At 39.2% G+C, this 19,445-nt stretch overlaps 2 protein-coding genes across 4 annotated transcripts in view; both read left to right on the forward strand.

Moving 5' to 3' along the window:
* The window catches only part of lig3 (ligase III, DNA, ATP-dependent), a 44,421-nt gene that overhangs the window by 22,893 nt on the left and 2,083 nt on the right, over positions 1-19,445 (forward strand). For all 3 annotated transcript variants that reach the window (XM_078172316.1, XM_078172317.1, XM_078172315.1), the window contains exons 9-18: positions 122-277; positions 2,407-2,538; positions 2,629-2,708; positions 3,220-3,307; positions 3,423-3,500; positions 4,759-4,882; positions 8,811-8,953; positions 9,072-9,146; positions 9,593-9,739; positions 14,940-15,090. In XM_078172316.1, the coding sequence (XP_078028442.1) occupies positions 122-277; positions 2,407-2,538; positions 2,629-2,708; positions 3,220-3,307; positions 3,423-3,500; positions 4,759-4,882; positions 8,811-8,953; positions 9,072-9,146; positions 9,593-9,739; positions 14,940-15,090 (1,174 nt within the window). The remainder of the gene's footprint in view (positions 1-121; positions 278-2,406; positions 2,539-2,628; positions 2,709-3,219; positions 3,308-3,422; positions 3,501-4,758; positions 4,883-8,810; positions 8,954-9,071; positions 9,147-9,592; positions 9,740-14,939; positions 15,091-19,445) is intronic.
* Positions 4,887-7,086, forward strand: LOC117250595 (uncharacterized). The gene is made up of 3 exons (XM_033616603.2): positions 4,887-5,830; positions 5,956-6,238; positions 6,375-7,086. Exons 1-3 carry the CDS (start codon positions 5,442-5,444, stop codon positions 7,041-7,043), a joined length of 1,341 nt encoding a protein of 446 aa, XP_033472494.2. The 5' UTR covers positions 4,887-5,441; the 3' UTR covers positions 7,044-7,086.

Below are 19,445 nucleotides of genomic sequence, written 5' to 3' on the forward strand. Positions count from 1 at the left end.
CCTACAAGATGGCTGACTTTTGCCACGGGAGCGACGAGGGGAAACTTTTAATGAAAAGTCATTATGTATTAGAGTTTGGTTCCTTGCTGAGAGCTTGTTGTTTTCCTTTTTGTGATTCCAGGCGGAGGCATGTAAATCCATCGAGTACGCCATGAAGAAATGCCCCAACGGGATGTACTCTGAGATCAAGTACGATGGAGAACGTGTGCAGGTCCACAAGAACGGAGACCATTTCAGCTACTTCAGCCGCAGCCTCAAGCCAGTGTTACCACACAAAGTCAGTCACGGCTCCCTCACACACACATATATACAGTACAGATTCAAACACACCCACACAACCCATGAGGCTGTACACCAATTAGTCTGACAATGCATGTCAGAATAGAATCTCCTCAGGTTTGCCCCGGCAGGATTAGCAACTTAAAGGTATTTTCCCAGCGTGAAATTTAGACATTTCCCACAGTGATTTTCCAGCATTTGCTCTCTCAGCATGAGGCCGGGAGCCTTAAACATGCAGGGATAAATAGCTCCACATCATGTTCATGGGCCTTTCAAACCACTAGAGGCTGCTGCTATGCACACAATGTGTACCTCACAGCAACCTTGAGCCACAGTAAACGTCAGTAAAGAACAGCAGGCACCAGGATAAAAATACCTCAGAGCTTTAATGCTTTTGGAAATGTAGAAGCAGTGTGCCTCCACCCGTTTTATGCAGGCATCTCTGCTTTGTTCTTTCTTGCTTTTCTCACAGTTCTGCAGACTTTATAATGTTAAAAGTCTCTGTTTCCAAGCTCCACACATCAGTATTGATGACAGTACCTGGAGGCACGCCCCTCAGTCACTTAGCTTCTGAGCAGATTTTTAAGAACCACAACTACTATCTTTCCCTCCTGAGGCTTCTTCTGGCGAGTTTCTCTCATAGTGTGGCCAAGTTTTTGTCTTTTTATCCTGGCTGGCTTTAGACATGTCATCCTTTGTGACTGCTCTGCCCATACTGCCCATCAGCCAAATGGAAGATAATGAACCCTCTGCCACTCTAATAAGGCAGTTTATGTGATTGACTACATTTGCATGAACACTAATGTTTCACTATGATTCCGAATAAGACAGAAGTCAGAATTTGATACAGGTCATGTAAACAGCATATTCCAAATGGATATTTAGAAGGAGGGCTTTTTCCAAATGTATCATTTTCTGATTTAGGGTGCTTTCAGACCTAGAGTTGTCTCCTTTGGTCTAAATCATGGACTAATTTTGTTTCAAAGTTGTATAATTGCCTAGAGTTGGTTCATGTTCTCACGGCAGCATTTACAAGCGGACCAGATCAAATGCCTTGAGTGAGAAAGCTGCTCTTGATTGGTCAGAATTTCCATGTGGGGAAAATCCAGGAAGTAAAACAATGTGTCATGTGACTGCAGTTGGTTCAGATCGAGGTCGGAACACGTTCTCACCACAAACGAACCGCACCAGAGTTTGGAACAGGACCGAGACCACCTCTTCAAGAAGGTCTCGGTACAGATGTTTTTGCGCTACATGAGTGTGATTGCTGTGTTCACACCTGCCCATACGAACCGCACTAAGGGGGCAAACGAACTAGAGTTCAATTGAATCAAACCAAACAGGACAGGTGTGAAAGCACCCTCAGGCATGTGTGATATGGTGGTAATCAGATTGTAGGAGCACTCTTTGAACATGTACACAGCGCATTCTGAATCCAGAAAGCCACAAGTATTTTACACTATTTTACACACAACATTTTCGACATGTTCTTGCAGGAGAATTTTCTCTGTTAAATTTTGAAGCTGAGCAAGAGCAGTGTATGGGATCTCTGCTCAAAGGTACAAAGAAGCAAAATGGCACAAGCAGCTCCAGTTAATCCACTTTACCATATTTTGACATGATAAATGACATGTTAGGGCACATTAATCTGAGTATGCGGGGGTGAATGTTAACTGGAATATTTATTTTCTTCAGCCATGTAAACAGCTGAGTTGGAATATTGTCTTTTTCAGAATAAGGGTAAAAAAACAGTCATTTTGTGTCACTGTCAGGATAACATTCTGTGGAGGTGGGAGTGGATGACAATAGTCCAAGTTTTGTCACATTTTCTTATTCTGGTAAATGATAAGACTGTCAAACTGTTCAGATCATGGAACATGGATACAAGCCCAAATAAAGAAGATCAGCTGTGTTGTAGTCTGAATTCATTGTTTGTCATTTTTTAATCTACGTCAGGTTAAAGCACCTTATTATTGAGACAGTTTTTACCCTGTGAAGCCAATTAAAAACCTGGGGTGGTGCTAGTCTCTGAAGTCTTGCTGTAGTGCTTTTTATTTCTGCTCAGACCTAACCCCTGTGTGTGTGTGTGTGTGTGTGTGTGTGTGTGTGTCCATGTTGATGTTTCAGGTGGCCCATTTCAAGGACTACATCCCTCAGGCGTTCCCTGGAGGCCACAGTATGATATTGGATGCTGAAGTCCTTCTAATTGACACAAAGACCAGTAAACCCCTGCCCTTTGGGACACTGGGTGTACACAAGGTGAGAACACCACAGCCTCTTAAACAAAAAAAAAAAAAATGAATTGAGCAGGTCATTGTTGTCACACCTTAGACTTTCCTCTCCCTCCAGAAAGCCGCCTTTCAAGATGCCAAAGTGTGCCTTTTTGTTTTTGACTGTATCTACTTCAATGGCATGAGTCTCATGGAGAGGTAATGTGTTTCATTTGATTCATTGTCTTTAACATCTTTGCATTCCAGTGTTCAAACACATGATGAAAGCATATATGTTTTAACACGTGATAAATGCTTCATCCAGACTTTAACAAACACCTCGAAACTGAAGGATTTTTTGTGTCTTTGTGGTAGTTGTGTGCCATATCATAATGTTGACGATAATACAGGTATTTGTAATATGAATCGAAAAATTCATATTGTGATACCCGCACTATTTTGACTTGTTGACATATTGACGTCGTACTGTTACCCACAGCAACAACAGGCATGGCTGAAAGCAAATTATTACAGACTCCAGGGTGGTTCCAAAAAGGAGGAGCAACTTCAGTAGTGTGGAATAGACCGTGGCGTCCTGAGTGTTTTATGAACAGTCCCAGACAAGCAAAGTTGTGTCACAAATTTAGTTTACATTAACAACAATGGATATTATTTTTAAATAGTACAAGCTGTCTTACATTTATCCACTGTGGTCATATTTATTCTCCAGGCCGCTGTGTGAGCGCAGGAAGTTCCTGCATGACAACATGACAGAAGTCACCAACAGGATCCTCTTCTCAGAGATGAAACACGTCACTGTAAGTAAAACTCGTGATTTGTCTCTCTCCTATATACATACATACATCTGTAATAGTTCATGATATGGTATGGTGTGTGTGTGTGTGTGTGTGTGTGTGCGTGTGTGTGAGACAGAGGGCAGGAGATCTGGCTGACATGATAACTCGTGTCATCAGAGAGGGACTTGAAGGCCTGGTGCTTAAAGACATCAAGGTTAGTCACCTTTTATTTCTACAGGGTTCAACGCTAAGGTTTTTTTTTCACTTGCCCGGTTGGGCAAGTGCCCGAAGTCAGTTTTTACTTGCCCTCTAAAAATTGTTTAATTTAAGCGGCTATCAAATAACAAAGACTGCGGTTATTACTGTATTGACAGTGTCAGGGCTTAAAGTGAAAAATTTGTCAATCATTCTCCGTCTATAATTTTGCGCCCTACTTGAGCCATGCCCACCTCTATTTATTTTTCACCCCTCTCTCCAGTTCTGCTGTATTAACACCGGGTTTAATATATTTTGCTTCCATCTCTCTGCCCTGCTCTACTCTACTTCAACGCTACTTAGCTCTCTCTCTACTCTACCAGTAGACTACCACATCCACCTGTTGCACAAAACGCACACAGCAGTGTTTCCCCTAGGATGGAGTTGTAGCAGCGGAGGTGAAGCACATGCATGAAAAATAATTTTCACATGCGTGAAACTTTTTTGTATGCTTGCAAAGCACAGCCTGCTGGGATGTTTCTATGTATCTACTGGCACCAGAAGGGCTCTTTAGGACTAAGTACATACAGTACATGTGTGCACAGTAATGAGCAGGTGAAATGTCTGTCTAGCTTACATATGAGGTGTCTCAAGATTTAGGAACATACAATTGTATTGAATATAATAAAGTAAAAAGTCACTTGACATGCTGCTGTTTTGTGCTATGACCTATTTAAGTGTTGGAAGTTGTTATTTACGTGACAACGCCTGAACGCAACACAAGCTCAGCACCAAATGAGTGCCGCGCTGCGCTGCGCTGTCTCTACATGTCATCATGTAGAGACAGAAATGACACGATGACATAACACCATAAATAGTATATTATGTTATTTTATGAAGCGTCCATCGTGCAAAATAATATCAATGGGGGCTGTGGGCAGGACATTGTTACACAGCTGTGCCTGTGACTTCAGGCAGAGAGACCGCTGCATCAGAGCAGAAGGAGTACGTTTAGAAATACATTTATTTTATCAATTAGTTATTAACTTTTACTATTTTGAGCAACTTGCCCGATTGGGCAAGTGAGTTGTTAGTTTACATGCCCGACCTTGAGTTTTACTTGCCCCGGGCAATCGGGCAATTGTTATTGTTGAGCCCTGTTCTACATGGAAGGAAACCGGTGGGAACATGTATCTAACGTACATAACAGTGGAAAGAATGTGAACACAATGAAGGAGTTATGCTGTGTTCATGTTCAGTATATCTTTATGTCTCAGGGCTCCTATGAACCAGGGAAGCGCCACTGGCTGAAGGTGAAGAAGGACTACTTGAACGAAGGGGCGATGGCAGACACAGCTGACCTGGTGGTGCTGGGGGCCTTCTATGGAAAAGGCTCAAACGGTCTGTAACGCCACAACCATCCACTTGATTTGTTTTTTAATTAAAGGCAAATGATAACACACAGAGCTCAGATCACAACATGACGTGACAACATGGTCTCACAAAGAGAAACAAAGCAAAACAAAAACAAAAAGTTAGACTTACACAGACCAACGTGGAAAAAGAAAAGATATAAAAATTAGTCAGATCAAATCAGTCACTGAAATGATTACAGTTTTTCTCAAATGCTAAAACACAAAAGCCAATCCTCTAAACCAAATGACCAGTTGTCTAAACACATTTACTAAATCTAGCCATCATTTGCCAATATCATAAACACATTTCACATGAAGACACAATTCACAAAACACAATCCTCCGTTCTCATAAATCTAAACACATTTTTCCTTGCTAAAACACAAGTTGCAAAAGAACTCTGCTCATATTCTCAAATGAAAGCTCATGTGATGCAAAATGCTTGCCACAGTCAACAATATTTGAACACAATGAACACACCTGGCGTCATTCATTACACACAACGACTCAAAATTGAAGACACCTGTTGCTAATGCTGTGACCACATGTATAAAAGCAAGTTCAGAGTGCACAGTTTCCAAACAAACACAATGGATGAAGGCAGAGTCAGGGGAAGACGAATCCGAGTCAGAGGAGGGAGAGGAGCTGGCCATGAAAGAAGAGGAGCAGGCCAACGAGGAAGAGGAGTTCAAATCAGAGGAGGAAGAGGAGCAGGCCAACGAGGAAGAGGAGAAGGTCCAGGAGGGAGAGGAGAAGGTCCAGGAGGAAGAGCAAGACAACCTCGCACCATCATTACAGACGAGATGCGAGCAACAGTCATTGACCATGTCATTGTCCATGGCATGACAATGGCTGAAGCAGGACTAAGAGTCCGTCCAAACCTGAGTAGGTTCACCGTGGCCAACATTATCAGGGCATTCAGACAACACAACAGGTATTGTACTCTATTGCTTTCTTTGTCACAATACAGTTTTACAAGCCTGTGAAAGTAGTCTATTGGTTTCAAATCAGTTGTTATTGTAAAACATGTCAATTGACAACACATGTTTCTGTCTTTAGAGTTGAAAGAATGCCACATAGAGGTGGGAGGGCTGCCATATTTACAGCGGCACAAGAAACCCTCATTGTGGATATGGTTCGTGAGAACAACCTCATCAGACTCCGGGAGATCAGAGACAAAGTCATTGCCGATAATGTCAACTTTGAGAGCATTGATGATGTCAGCTTGGCCACAATAGACCGAGTTCTCCGGCGCCAAAAGATGTGGATGAAACAGGTCTATAGGGTTCCCTTTGAGCGCAACTCTGCGCGACACAAAGACCCACGTTACAAGTATGTGCAAGTAAGTATACATCCATGTTCACAGTACAGTTAGTGGACATACTGTGTTGCTCAGTGGCCTACATTACTTCTGGACAATACTGTGCTACCTGATTGACTGTTGTTCTGAACACCTGCGCACTTTCACATTTTCACAGAGGATATTACAGTTGGACGCGATGGCCAGACCTCATGAGTACCTCTTCCTGGATGAGGCTGGCTTCAACTTGCAGAAACGAAGGCAAAGAGGCCTTAACATCATTGGCCAAAGAGCCATCACTGAGGTTCCTGGCCAACGGGGGGGTAATATTACTCTTTGTGCGGCCATGGGTTCGGAGGGGCTTGTCCACTGGCATGCTGTCCTTGGGTCTTACAACACCCAACGTCTCCTCACCTTCCTAGAGGAGCTAAAAGACATCCTCCTGGACCGCCAACAACACCATCCTGGGCCCGCACATCCCATTTATGTGATCATTTGGGACAATGTCCGCTTCCACAGAACAAACCAAATCAGAGAGTGGTTCGCCACCAACAGTAACCAGTTTTTAAACGTCTGTCTGCCACCCTACTCCCCTTTCCTGAACCCTATAGAGGAGTTCTTCTCATCGTGGAGATGGAAGGTTTATGACAGACAACCATACACTAGAGAGAACCTCCTAAGGGCAATGGAGCTGGCCTGTGCTGACATCCCAGTGGAGGCCTTCCAAGGATGGATTCGCCATTCCAGGGGGTTTTTCCCGCGGTGCCTGGCAAGAGAAAATATAGCCTGCGATGTGGATGAAGTGATGTGGCCCGATGCAGCTCAGCGACATGATGCCGCACAGTGATTGTGGTGTGAATAAAGTAAATAAAAAAACTTCACACCCTGAACATGTTTTCAAGAGTTGTTGTGTGCAATAGATTGTTTTTGCATTGAGTTGTGTTACAGTAGTGTACATGCAGTATTTTCTATAGATTTATACTCTTCATATGAAACTCACAAATCTAAATGCCTAATCCTCTACAGAGATCTAAGAAGATCCGTTACTGTAAAGTTTCTAAAAAAATATGCATTGGCAGTTATGAAACAAAGAACCTTCTCACAAATTGAGCATTGTGTTTTCAATTGTTTTGCTGTAGTGTGTAATGATGTGTATAGTGTTTACATTTTTGAAAGCTTCGAGCTGCTCTTTTGGTGTGAAAGTTTGAGTTTTGAAGTGAGAAGGTGTGGTTGTGTTTATGTAGCTTTAGAAAAGGGTGTTGTGTTTAGACATTGGGGAACATAGAGGAAACGTTTGTGAAATGTGTTTTAGCATTTGAGAAAAACTGTAAGTTAATAGTACCATTAAAAATAAATAAATAAATTAAATTTACATGACAGGTAGTTGTAATTCTATGTAGTTCCATTTTTCACTTGAACAACTTATTTCGCATTTTATGTTACATTTAGCTACTTTACAATGCTTTGTAGCAATGTTTTTTCCATAAGAAACTGACATTGCACTGTACTTTTCAGGAAACTTAAATTGATTAAGATTTTCATAAAAATATTCTGAGGACAGTTTTCTGGGGACTTGCGTGTCTTTTCCAAGCCTTACCACTTCCTGTTAAATGAGCAGTGTGACTCTGGAGATATCCAAATTAATTAACCGAGACAGTTTTACTATTACTCTGTATTTTTAATAATGCTATTATGAAAACTCTTCCAATGATCAGGGGGGCCATTTTGTGCTCAAGTTTCAGCTGCACTGACACTTAATATGGTGATTATATCCACAGTGCCTTTATTAAAACATACAATAGCATCCTTGTAGAGTAGTGGATTCAAATATGATCCAAAAATATGTAAAGATCCTGACTGAACTTCACTCAGACAGGACGGTGAAATGAACATTAATACAACTCTGTAATGGGGCGTCCGTGGCTTAGTGGTAGAGCAGGCGCCCCATGTACAAGGCTGTTGCCGCAGCGGCCCGGGTTCGACTCCAGCCTGTGGCCCTTTGCTGCATGTCACTCTCTCTCTCTCCCCCCTTCACACTTGACTGTCCTATCCATTAAAGGCTGAAAATGCCCCCAAAAAATATCTTAAAAAAAAAAAAAAAAAATACAACTCTGTAACATCATGAATACAAAAGCCCAGAATCCAGCGTAGCAGCATTTTATGTGAGAACCATGCAGATGGAAGATGGTGCATAAGGAGAGGATGTCATTGGATAAAGCGTACATGCCGACAAGATATGGGAGCCATTGTGGAGGCTGGGTAATGAGCATATAACACAATGGAAGCATAACAAATGCAAAAACAAAGGTACAATCTCAAAAGCATGGCTAATGAAGACAGCTCATGCAGTGTGAAGACAAGCTAATAGAGCTGCGGCAGCAGATGAAAACACTTGTCGTTACATACTGTGGGACAAAGAAAACAACAGCTGGAAAAAAAGACTTTACAAGAGGATTTGAGGAGGATCGTTTTGGGAAGTTAAGTGAAATTATACAGTGTAGGAGTGTTTGTTCAGAGCCAGAGGAGGGACGGTGTAATGGGTTTGCAGAGTCTCCACCGGCAGCACTTTCCTTAATTTCTCTCCTAATGGCATGTGTGTTCTTCCTCCCACCAGGGGGCATCATGTCCAGTTTCCTAATGGGCTGTTATGACCCACACTCCAAGAAATGGTGCACAGTCACCAAGTGCTCCGGAGGCTACGATGACGCCATGTTGGCCAGGCTCCAAAAAGAGCTGGATGTGATCAAAATCAGCAAGGTCAGAGAGGATCCACTTAGAGGCCTGCCTGGAATATTGAGCTGATGTAATAAACTCAAAGATTAATCATTTGTGTGTGTGTGTGTGTGTGTGTGTGTGTGTGTGTGTGTCTTTGTAGGACCCGAGCAAAATCCCAGGCTGGCTGAAAATCATCAAGAACTATTATCCAGATTTCATTATTCGTGATCCTCAGGTGAGTTCTCACTACTCAGCACATTTCCCAGCGAGTTTGTTCCTGCACAGCCAGTTGTATATCTGGGCACTGCAGACCTTCAAATGAAGTTGTAAGTTAAAAGCATCTCTTGCATATGTCTTCTGCAGGAATTTCTCTAAATAAATTACTCTCAAACATATTGAGTTAATGACCACGCTTGCTGCAGAGCTGGGAAGTGCATATTTACTGAAAAACTGTAACTTCAGAGAGTGAAAACATCAGATTGAAATGACCCGTCTGGCTTTCATGTCTGAAAATAGAACTTTGTAATGAAATCCACAAACTTCTACCATTAAACCGTGATAGTCGTGGCATTTGAACAAAAGTTAGAATTGCTTTTTTTTTTTCCTCATGTAATGGAAAAGCACTCATATATCTGTCGTGTCATTTGTGTTTCACCTGCTGTTGTGTTTCTTCTCCTGCAGCAAGCACCAGTCTGGGAGATCACAGGCGCAGAGTTTTCCAAATCAGAAATGCACACCGCTGATGGCATCTCTATACGCTTTCCCCGCATGACGCGCATCCGTGATGACAAGGACTGGAAGACTGCCACCAACTTGGACCAGCTTAGAGTAGGATATCACCATTTTGATTAAAGTACACATTAGGGCTATGCAATACACACAGAAATTCATATTTCGGTATTTACAGGCTGACTGGCGTTACACAAAGCCACATTTGAGATGTCAAAAGCAGTTTTATAAAAGCAGACTGTGATCAAAATAAAGAATAAAGCAAATATGCAGCTGCACAACAGTTACACCTCCAAAGCACTACAGTCCCTGACAAAAGTCTTGTCGCTTATCCAAGTTGTAGGAACAACAAATAATAACTTGACTTGTAGTTGATCAATTGGAATCAGAAATGGCTTATATGTAAGGCAAAGGCCTCTAGATTATGCTTATTATACCAAAATAAAGTTGTGCATCATTCACTGAGTTTTATCATTTAATTAGGACAGAAAGGTCAGATCTTGCTTGGACAAAAGTCTTGTTGCATACAAAAATAATGTACTGTAGAAATGATACTTTATTTTGAATACACAAACATGCTCCAATAACATCAGAACATAAAGTCATGGTGCCTTGGGAAAAAGAATTAAAGGGCCAGTGTGTAAAATGGGTTGAAAACAGTGACATCAGTGGTCAAATTCTAGATTGCAGGGCTCACTTGCTCACCCCTCCCGTCGGGTAAATGACAGTGGCCTCATAGGGACAAAAAGCTTTGCGCACGAGTTTTTCAGGAGTGGGTCTATCTAGCGTCGACTCTTCTAGCGTAACAGACACTTCTTACACACATACTCGTTTACCATACTGAGTGGGGACCCCCTCCCCTCTCTGCTCAATCCCCAGCCCGCACACTGACTGACAGCGTAGCCTGTAAACAGAGCTCAGCTGTTTATTTAGCCTAGCAATATCTCCGGACTATAGTAGCTGCAATGGACAACTTTGAACGCGATTTTGAAGAGTTTCTTGTAGCGGACACAGACCCAGAGCCACACCTGTTTGAGCTGAAGCATACAGATGAGGAACTCCATGTGTTTGATGCTGAGTGGGTGAGAAGAGAGGCTGAATGCACAGAATGGGATTCGGTGCTACTGCTACCATCATTGGGAGATATATCACCAGGAGGAAAAGCGCCGCAGAGAGTGCATCACAAGGAGTGAAGTTGCGTCTTCTTTTCCTCGCAGATGACGGTTCGGGTGCATTCTCTCCTGTTGCGTGGTAAGTGTGGTCCATTTGCAAACTTTATAACTAAAAAAACTTTTCACTACTCTCCATCGACGAACTACTAACACTCTCTGCTGTTTCCTCCTCCTTCTTCCTTCCTCCCGCTGTCTTCGTTGGTTTATTTATACACACGAAACGTGTTCTCTGGCTGGCTGGATTGTCCGCTTGGTTTGCCGTACATACATGGCGGCGCAAGATGGCGACCTCTCTAAAGCAAGGCCCTTGCTATATACATATATATATATATATATATATATAAAAGCATAATTATAAGGCTATCAAAACCAAACGAATTTTATTTTATAGTGATTATACACTTGTATAAACATATTAATGGGTAGAATATTCAGTTTCAGATTGACAATAAACCATGCCAAATATTACACACTGGCCCTTTAATATCGTGTATGACTCCCATGAGCTTGGAGGACTGCATCCATACATCTCGGCAATGACTCAAATAACTTATTGATGAAGTCATCTGGAATGGCAAAGAAAGCAGTCTTGCAGGACTCCCAGAGTTCATCAAGATTCTTTGGTTTCATCTTCCAAGCCTCCTCCTCCATCTTACCCCAGACATGCTTAATAATGTTCATGTCTGGTGACTGGGCTGGCCAATCCTGGAGCACCTTGACCTTCTTCACTTTCAGGAACTTTGATGTGGAGGCTGAAGTATGAGAAGGAGCACCATCCTGCTGAAGAATTTGCCCTCTCTTGTGGTTTGGAATGTAATGGGCAGCGAGAACCTCTTGATACTTCAGACTGTTGATGTTGCCATCCACTCTGCAGATCTCTCGCACACCCCCATACTGGATGTAACCCTAAACCATGATTTTTCCTTCACCAAACTTGACTGTTTTCTGGGTGAATCTTGGGTACATGCGGGTTCCAACAGTTCTTCTGCAGTATTTGCTGCGATTGGGATGCAGTTCAATGGATGATTCATCAGAAAAATCAACCTTCTGCCACTTTTCCACTGTCCATCCTTTCTGCAAGCTGTGGGCCTTGGCAAATGCAACACGATTCTTTTGTTGTCTTCTGTTTAATGCTGGTTTGTGAGCAGTAATTCGGCCATGGAGGCCATTGCGTGAGAGAATTCGACAAACTGTTCTGGTAGATACAGGGGTTTCTGGTGACCAGTTCTGATGTTGCTCTGCTGCAGTTGAAAAAGGGCTGGCCCTGGACTACTGAAGCAACAAATAGGCCTCTCTAACAGTCTTACGGGGTCTGCCTGACCTGGGCTTGTCATGAACGTCACCAGTTTCTTCAAATCTTTTTTTTATCCTCTCAACTTGACGTTTGGATACACTGAAGATGTCTACCACCACAGCAGCAGACTTGGTCTTCAGGCTCTTGATGATCAGCACTTTGGTCTGTGGTTGAATCTTTGGCATGTTGTCAGCGGTCAGGTTGCACTTCACATCAAGGTCTGGTGTGCTGGGTTCTTTTTATACACACCTGGGAATGTGTTAATTACAGTATTTGTCACAGGTGGAGCTCTAATCTGTGATTGGTTGAATCGTTTAAAGGGCCAGTGTGTAATATTTGGCATGGTTTATTGTCAATCTGAATCTGAATATTCTACCCATTAATATGTTTATACAAGTGTATGATCGCTATAAAATAAAATTTGTTTGGTTTTCGTAGCCTTATAATTATGCTTTTATAAATATATATATCAAGGGCCTTGCTTTAGAGAGGTTGCCATCTTGCGCCGCCATGTATGTACGGCAGACCGAGCGGACAATCCAGCCAGCCAGAGAACACGTTTCGCGTGTATAAATGAACCAACGAAGACAGCGGAAGGAAGGAAGAAGGAGGAAGAAACAGCAGAGTGTTAGTAGTTCGTCGATAGAGAGTAGTGAAAAGTTTTTTTAGTTATAAAGTTTGCGAATGGACCACACTTACCACGCAACAGGAGAGAATGAACCCGAACTGTCATCTGCGAGGAAAAGAAGACGTAACTTCACTCCTTGTGATGCACTCTCTGCGGCGCTTTTCCTCCTGGTGATATATCTCCCCAACGATGGTAGCAGTAGCACCGAATCCCATTCTGTGCATTCAGCCTCTCTTCTCACCCGCTCAGCATCAAACACATGGAGTTCCTCATCTGTATGCTCCGGCTCAAACAGGTATGGCTCTGGGTCTGTGTCCGCTACAAGAAACTCTTCAAAATTGCGTTCAAAGTCGTCCATTGCAGCTACTATAGTCCGGAGATATTGCTAGGCTAAATAAACAGCTGAGCTCTGTTACTGGCTACGCTGTCAGTCAGTGTGCGGGCTGGAGATTGGCGGAGCAGAGAGGGGAGGGGGTCCACACTCAGTATGGTAAACGAATATGTGTGTAAAGTTATGAAGTGTGTCTGTTACGCCAGAAGAGTCAGAGTTTGGGACGGAGTGGAGTGTTACCGGAGTTTCTGGAGTGCTCAAATAAACGGGCCTTTTTCCCGAACACTCCTCTGGTCTCCTGCTCGTGATGAATTCATTACAATATCGTAACATGGTTTAGATTTCTAAATAAACATCCACCTCGTCACTAGATAGACCTACTCCTGAAAAAGTCGTGCGCAAGGCTTTTTGTCCCTACGAGGCCACCGTCATTTACCCGACGGGAGGGGTGAGCGAGTGAGCCCTGCAATCTAGAATTTGACCACTGATGTCACTGTTTTCAACCCATTTTATACATTGGGCCTTTAAAGACACGACAAGACTTTTGTCCAAGCTAAATCTGACCTTTCTGTCCCAATTAAATGATAAAGCTCAATGAATGATACACAACTTTATTTTGGTATAATAAGCATAATCTAAAGGCCTTGCCTTTCATGTAAGCTATTTCTGATCCCAATTGATCAACTACTAGTCAGGTTATTATTTGTTGTTCCTACAACTAGGATAAGCGACAAGACTTTTGTCAGGGACTGTGGTCTGCAGCAGGTATTCTGTGAAGTGCTGTAAAGTTTAGTTGATTCTAAACACACATTAAACATGGCTTAATGGTGACAGTTTCAAACACAAGTACACAAATCAGCTTCACTATAACTCACAGCATTCACAGACAAACACTTGTCTTTATCTGGACACATTTTCCAAACAAATACAACATGCTAACGTTATTAGCACAAGCCTATGGTATTTTACATTGTATAAATTAGCCTAGGGATGAGCAGAGATTTCCTCTGCTCATATGAAGCCAGGATAAATCACACACAAGACTTAAAATGCTATTTTGTGGAGGCTTTATTGTCTTCACAATTTATTGTTTCTTATCTGTGAAATTGAAGTAAATAAAAGCTTTGTTTCCACTGAGGGAAATGGGTTCAGCTTACAAACATAGACAGGAGCTTGAAAATATATCGATTTATTGCACCTAGTCGTTATATGGCCCAGCCCTAGTACATATGCCATTGTCTGATGTTATTCATAAGTATAGTTATTCCCAAGTGCAGGAAGAATGAGTTGTGTGCAATTTTACCGCAGAAGTATGAAGAAAATAAAACTTTTAACTTTGAATCAGATACTGCTCATTCAAGGATATGACTTGTAGAAAATTTTTTCTTAAATGCAGTTAACTGAAGGCACCATGGGAAATAATTAACCACAGACACCAAATAAATAGGTTTCAATGAGATGGCAATCACAAAAGATGCTTTAGAAATCAGTAAGTCATTTGTTACTGAATACCCAAGGTGTGTCATTGGATTGTTTGTTGCTAATTGCTTGCAATATCCATCTGCATATCTGATTGAAGTTGGATGAAAGAAGGGAGGTAATGTGGTATAGGTGATGGGAGGAGTGAAAAAATTTAGCCTGCTATTTAACAGTGCACCAATGTAACTGCATAAGCTAAGAATGATTTAAATGTGGAGAACCAAATTTGCAGTCAGTTGTCCTGCAAACATTGACAAATGAGCTGAAATATTGGCCGAGGCACTAAAACGCCTGCGCTACATTATTTGAATGCAACGCAGGTCCTCAATCTTTAGGACACATAACATTACATCTTTTGGCTGAAGCCCATGTTGTCATTTCATCACTCTGCTCAGGAGTTGTACCGCATATCCAAGGAGAACTCTGACTTTAAAGTGACAGCTGGATCGTCTACATCCAATAATGACAAGGGCTCATCAGGAGGGGACAGCGGAGGAAGCTCCCCGTCGTCTTCGTCCCACGGAAGTGCTACACCCAAAAAGACCAGTAAGTAAGCTCAAACAATGAGCTGAATAAGTGTCACTATTTTCATACCTTTTTGTTTTGAAAAATGCTGCTTCTTCAACAGTTTGATTTGGGTTTTGAAATATTGAAATCACAAACATGTAATGAGGCAGGTTTACTTTTTACTTACTGTTTTACCTGTGCAGTGTCAAAGAAACCTTAATATAGTTTGTCATTAACAAATGTCATTGTATGATGTGTCTTAAAAGAAACTCATAAAAAGTCATAGAACTGTATGTCATCCAAAAAAAAAGTTGTAAAAAATGTCCATAGTATGTCATAAAAGTCATAGTATTGTATGTCATAAATGATGTAATGTATAGTAAGTCAGAAAAGATGTAATAGTATAGTCTGTCATAAAAACGTCAAAGTGTAGTATTCCATGAAAATGGTAGTATAGCATGTCAAAAAATGTCCTAGTATAGTATATCGTAAAAAACGTCATAATATACTATGTTATAAAAACGCCATGGTAAAGCATGTCGAAAAAAGTCAGTATAGTATGCCAGGAAAAAAGACATAGTACAGTAGTAAGTCACTGTACAGCATGTTGAAAAATGTCAGTGTATAGCATGTTAAAACAATATCATAGTTAAAGCATGTTCAAAAAGAGTCATAAAATAGCATCTTCAAAAAGAGTCATCATATACCATGTCCAAAAAAACATTATAGTATAGCATGTCAAAAAGGCCATACTGTAGTATGTCTTAAGAAAACTCATAGTATAGCATGTCCAAAATAATTTCATAGTACAGCATGTTCAAAAAGAGTCATACTATAGTAGGTCATAAAAGAAAAGTCATAGTGTAGCATGTTCAAAAAAAGTCAGTATAGCATATTGAAAAAAAGTCATAGTATAGCATGTTGAAAAAGACATAGTATAGCATGTTAAATAAAGTCAGTATAGTATGTCGAAAAAAGGCACAGTTTAGCATGTCATAAGTCGTAGTATAACATGTTAAAAACGTCAGTATAGCATGTTGAGAAAACGTCATAGTTAACCATGTTGTCATTGTACAGCATGTTAACAAAAAGTCATAGTATAGCATGTTGAAAGAACATCACAATTTAGCATGTCAAAAAAGTCATAGTATAGTATGTCGTCCAAAATATGATAAAAAAAAGTCATAGTATAGTATGACGTCCAAAATATGATAAAAAAAAGTCATAGTATGACGTCCAAAATATGATAAAAAAAAGTCATAGTATAGTATGACGTCCAAAATATGATAAAAAAGTCAAAGTATTGGGGCGTCGGTGGCTTAGTGGTAGAGCAGGCGCCCCATGTACAAGGCTGATGCCGCAGCGGCCCGGGTTCGACTCCAGCCTGTGGCCCTTTGCTGCATGTCACTCCCTCTCTCTCCCCCCTTCACACTCATCTGTCCTATCAATTAAAGGCTTAAAAATGCCCAAAAAAATATCTTAAAAAAAAAAAAAAGTCATAGTATAGTATGTCGTCCAAAATATGATAAAAAGTTATAGTATAGTATGACGTCCAAAATATGATAAAAAAAAGTCATAGTATAGTATGTTGTCCAAAATATGATATAAAAAAGTCATAGTATAGTATGCCGTCTAAAATATGATAAAAAAAGTCATAGTATAGTATGACGTCCAAAATATGAAAAAAAAAGTCATAGTATAGTATGACGTCCAAAATATGAAAAAAAAGTCATAGTATAGTATGTCGTCCAAAATATGATAAAAAAGTCATAGTATAGTATGTCCAAAATATGATATAAAAAAGTCATAGTATAGTATGTCGTCCAAAATATGATAAAAAAGTCATAGTATAGTATGTCGTCCAAAATATGATATAAAAAAGTCATAGTATAGTATGTCATCCAAAATATGATAAAAAAAGTCATAGTATAGTATGTCGTCCAAAATATGATAAAAAAAAGTCATAGTATAGTATGTCCAAAATATGATATAAAAAAGTCATAGTATAGTATGTCGTCCAAAATATGATAAAAAAAGTCATAGTATAGTATGTCGTCCAAAATATGATTAAAAAAAGTCATAGTATAGTATGTCGTCCAAAATATGATAAAAAAAGTCATATAGTATGTCCAAAATATGATATAAAAAAGTCATAGAATAGTATGTCGTCCAAAATATGATATAAAAAAGTCATAGTATAGTATGTCGTCCAAAATATGATAAAAAGAAGTCATATAGTATGTCCAAAATATGATATAAAAAAGTCATAGTATAGTATGTCGTCCAAAATATGATTAAAAAAAAGTCATAGTATAGTATGTCGTCCAAAATATGATATAAAAAAGTCATAGAATAGTATGTCGTCCAAAATATGATAAAAAAAAGTCATAGTATAGTATGTCGTCCAAAATATGATAAAAAAAGTCATAGTATAGTATGTCGTCCAAAATATGATAAAAAAAGTCATAGTATAGTATGTCCAAAATATGATATAAAAAAGTCATAGTATAGTATGTCCAAAATATGATATATAAAAGTCATAGTATAGTATGTCGTCCAAAATGTGATTAAAGTCATAGTATAGTATGTTGTCCAAAATATGATAAAAAAGTCATAGTATAGTATGTCATCCAAAATATGATAAAAAAAAGTCATAGTATAGTATGTCGTCCAAAATATGATAGTATGTCGTCCAAAATATGATAAAAAAGTCATAGTATAGTATGTCGTCCAAAATATGATATAAAAAAGTCATAGAATAGTATGTCGTCCAAAATATGATAAAAAAAAAGTCATAGTATAGTATGTCGTCCAAAATATGATAAAAAAAGTCATATAGTATGTCCAAAATATGATATAAAAAAGTCATAGAATAGTATGTCGTCCAAAATATGATATAAAAAAGTCATAGTATAGTATGTCGTCCAAAATATGATAAAAAGAAGTCATATAGTATGTCCAAAATATGATATAAAAAAGTCATAGTATAGTATGTCGTCCAAAATATGATATAAAAAAGTCATAGTATAGTATGTCGTCCAAAATATGATTTAAAAAAAAGTCATAGTATAGTATGTCGTCCAAAATATGATATAAAAAAGTCATAGAATAGTATGTCGTCCAAAATATGATAAAAAAAGTCATAGTATAGTATGTCGTCCAAAATATGATAAAAAAAGTCATAGTATAGTATGTCCAAAATATGATATATAAAAGTCATAGTATGACGTCCAAAATATGATAAAAAAAAGTCATAGTATAGTATGACGTCCAAAATTTGATAAAAAAGTCAAAGTATTGGGGCGTCGGTGGCTTAGTGGTAGAGCAGGCGCCCCATGTACAAGGCTGATGCCGCAGCGGCCCGGGTTCGACTCCAGCCTGTGGCCCTTTGCTGCATGTCACTCCCTCTCTCTCCCCCCTTCACACTCATCTGTCCTATCAATTAAAGGCTTAACAATGCCCAAAAAAATATCTTAAAAAAAAAAAAAGTCATAGTATAGTATGTCGTCCAAAATATGATAAAAAGTTATAGTATAGTATGACGTCCAAAATATGATAAAAAAAAGTCATAGTATAGTATGTTGTCCAAAATATGATATAAAAAAGTCATAGTATAGTATGCCGTCTAAAATATGATAAAAAAAGTCATAGTATAGTATGACGTCCAAAATATGAAAAAAAAAGTCATAGTATAGTATGACGTCCAAAATATGAAAAAAAAGTCATAGTATAGTATGTCGTCCAAAATATGATAAAAAAAGTCATAGTATAGTATGTCCAAAATATGATATAAAAAAGTCATAGTATAGTATGTCGTCCAAAATATGATAAAAAAGTCATAGTATAGTATGTCGTCCAAAATATGATATAAAAAAGTCATAGTATAGTATGTCATCCAAAATATGATAAAAAAAGTCATAGTATAGTATGTCGTCCAAAATATGATAAAAAAAAGTCATAGTATAGTATGTCCAAAATATGATATAAAAAAGTCATAGTATAGTATGTCGTCCAAAATATGATAAAAAAGTCATAGTATAGTATGTCGTCCAAAATATGATAAAAAAAAGTCATAGTATAGTATGTCGTCCAAAATATGATAAAAAAAGTCATATAGTATGTCCAAAATATGATATAAAAAAGTCATAGAATAGTATGTCGTCCAAAATATGATATAAAAAAGTCATAGTATGTCCAAAATATGATATAAAAAAGTCATAGTATAGTATGTCCAAAATATGATATATAAAAGTCATAGTATAGTATGTTGTCCAAAATATGATAAAAAAGTCATAGTATAGTATGTCGTCCAAAATATGATAAAAAAAGTCATAGTATAGTATGTCGTCCAAAATATGATAAAAAAAGTCATAGTATGTCCAAAATATGATATA

This window comes from Epinephelus lanceolatus, chromosome 11, assembly GCF_041903045.1.
Source record: "Epinephelus lanceolatus isolate andai-2023 chromosome 11, ASM4190304v1, whole genome shotgun sequence".
Lineage (NCBI taxonomy): Eukaryota > Metazoa > Chordata > Actinopteri > Perciformes > Serranidae > Epinephelus > Epinephelus lanceolatus.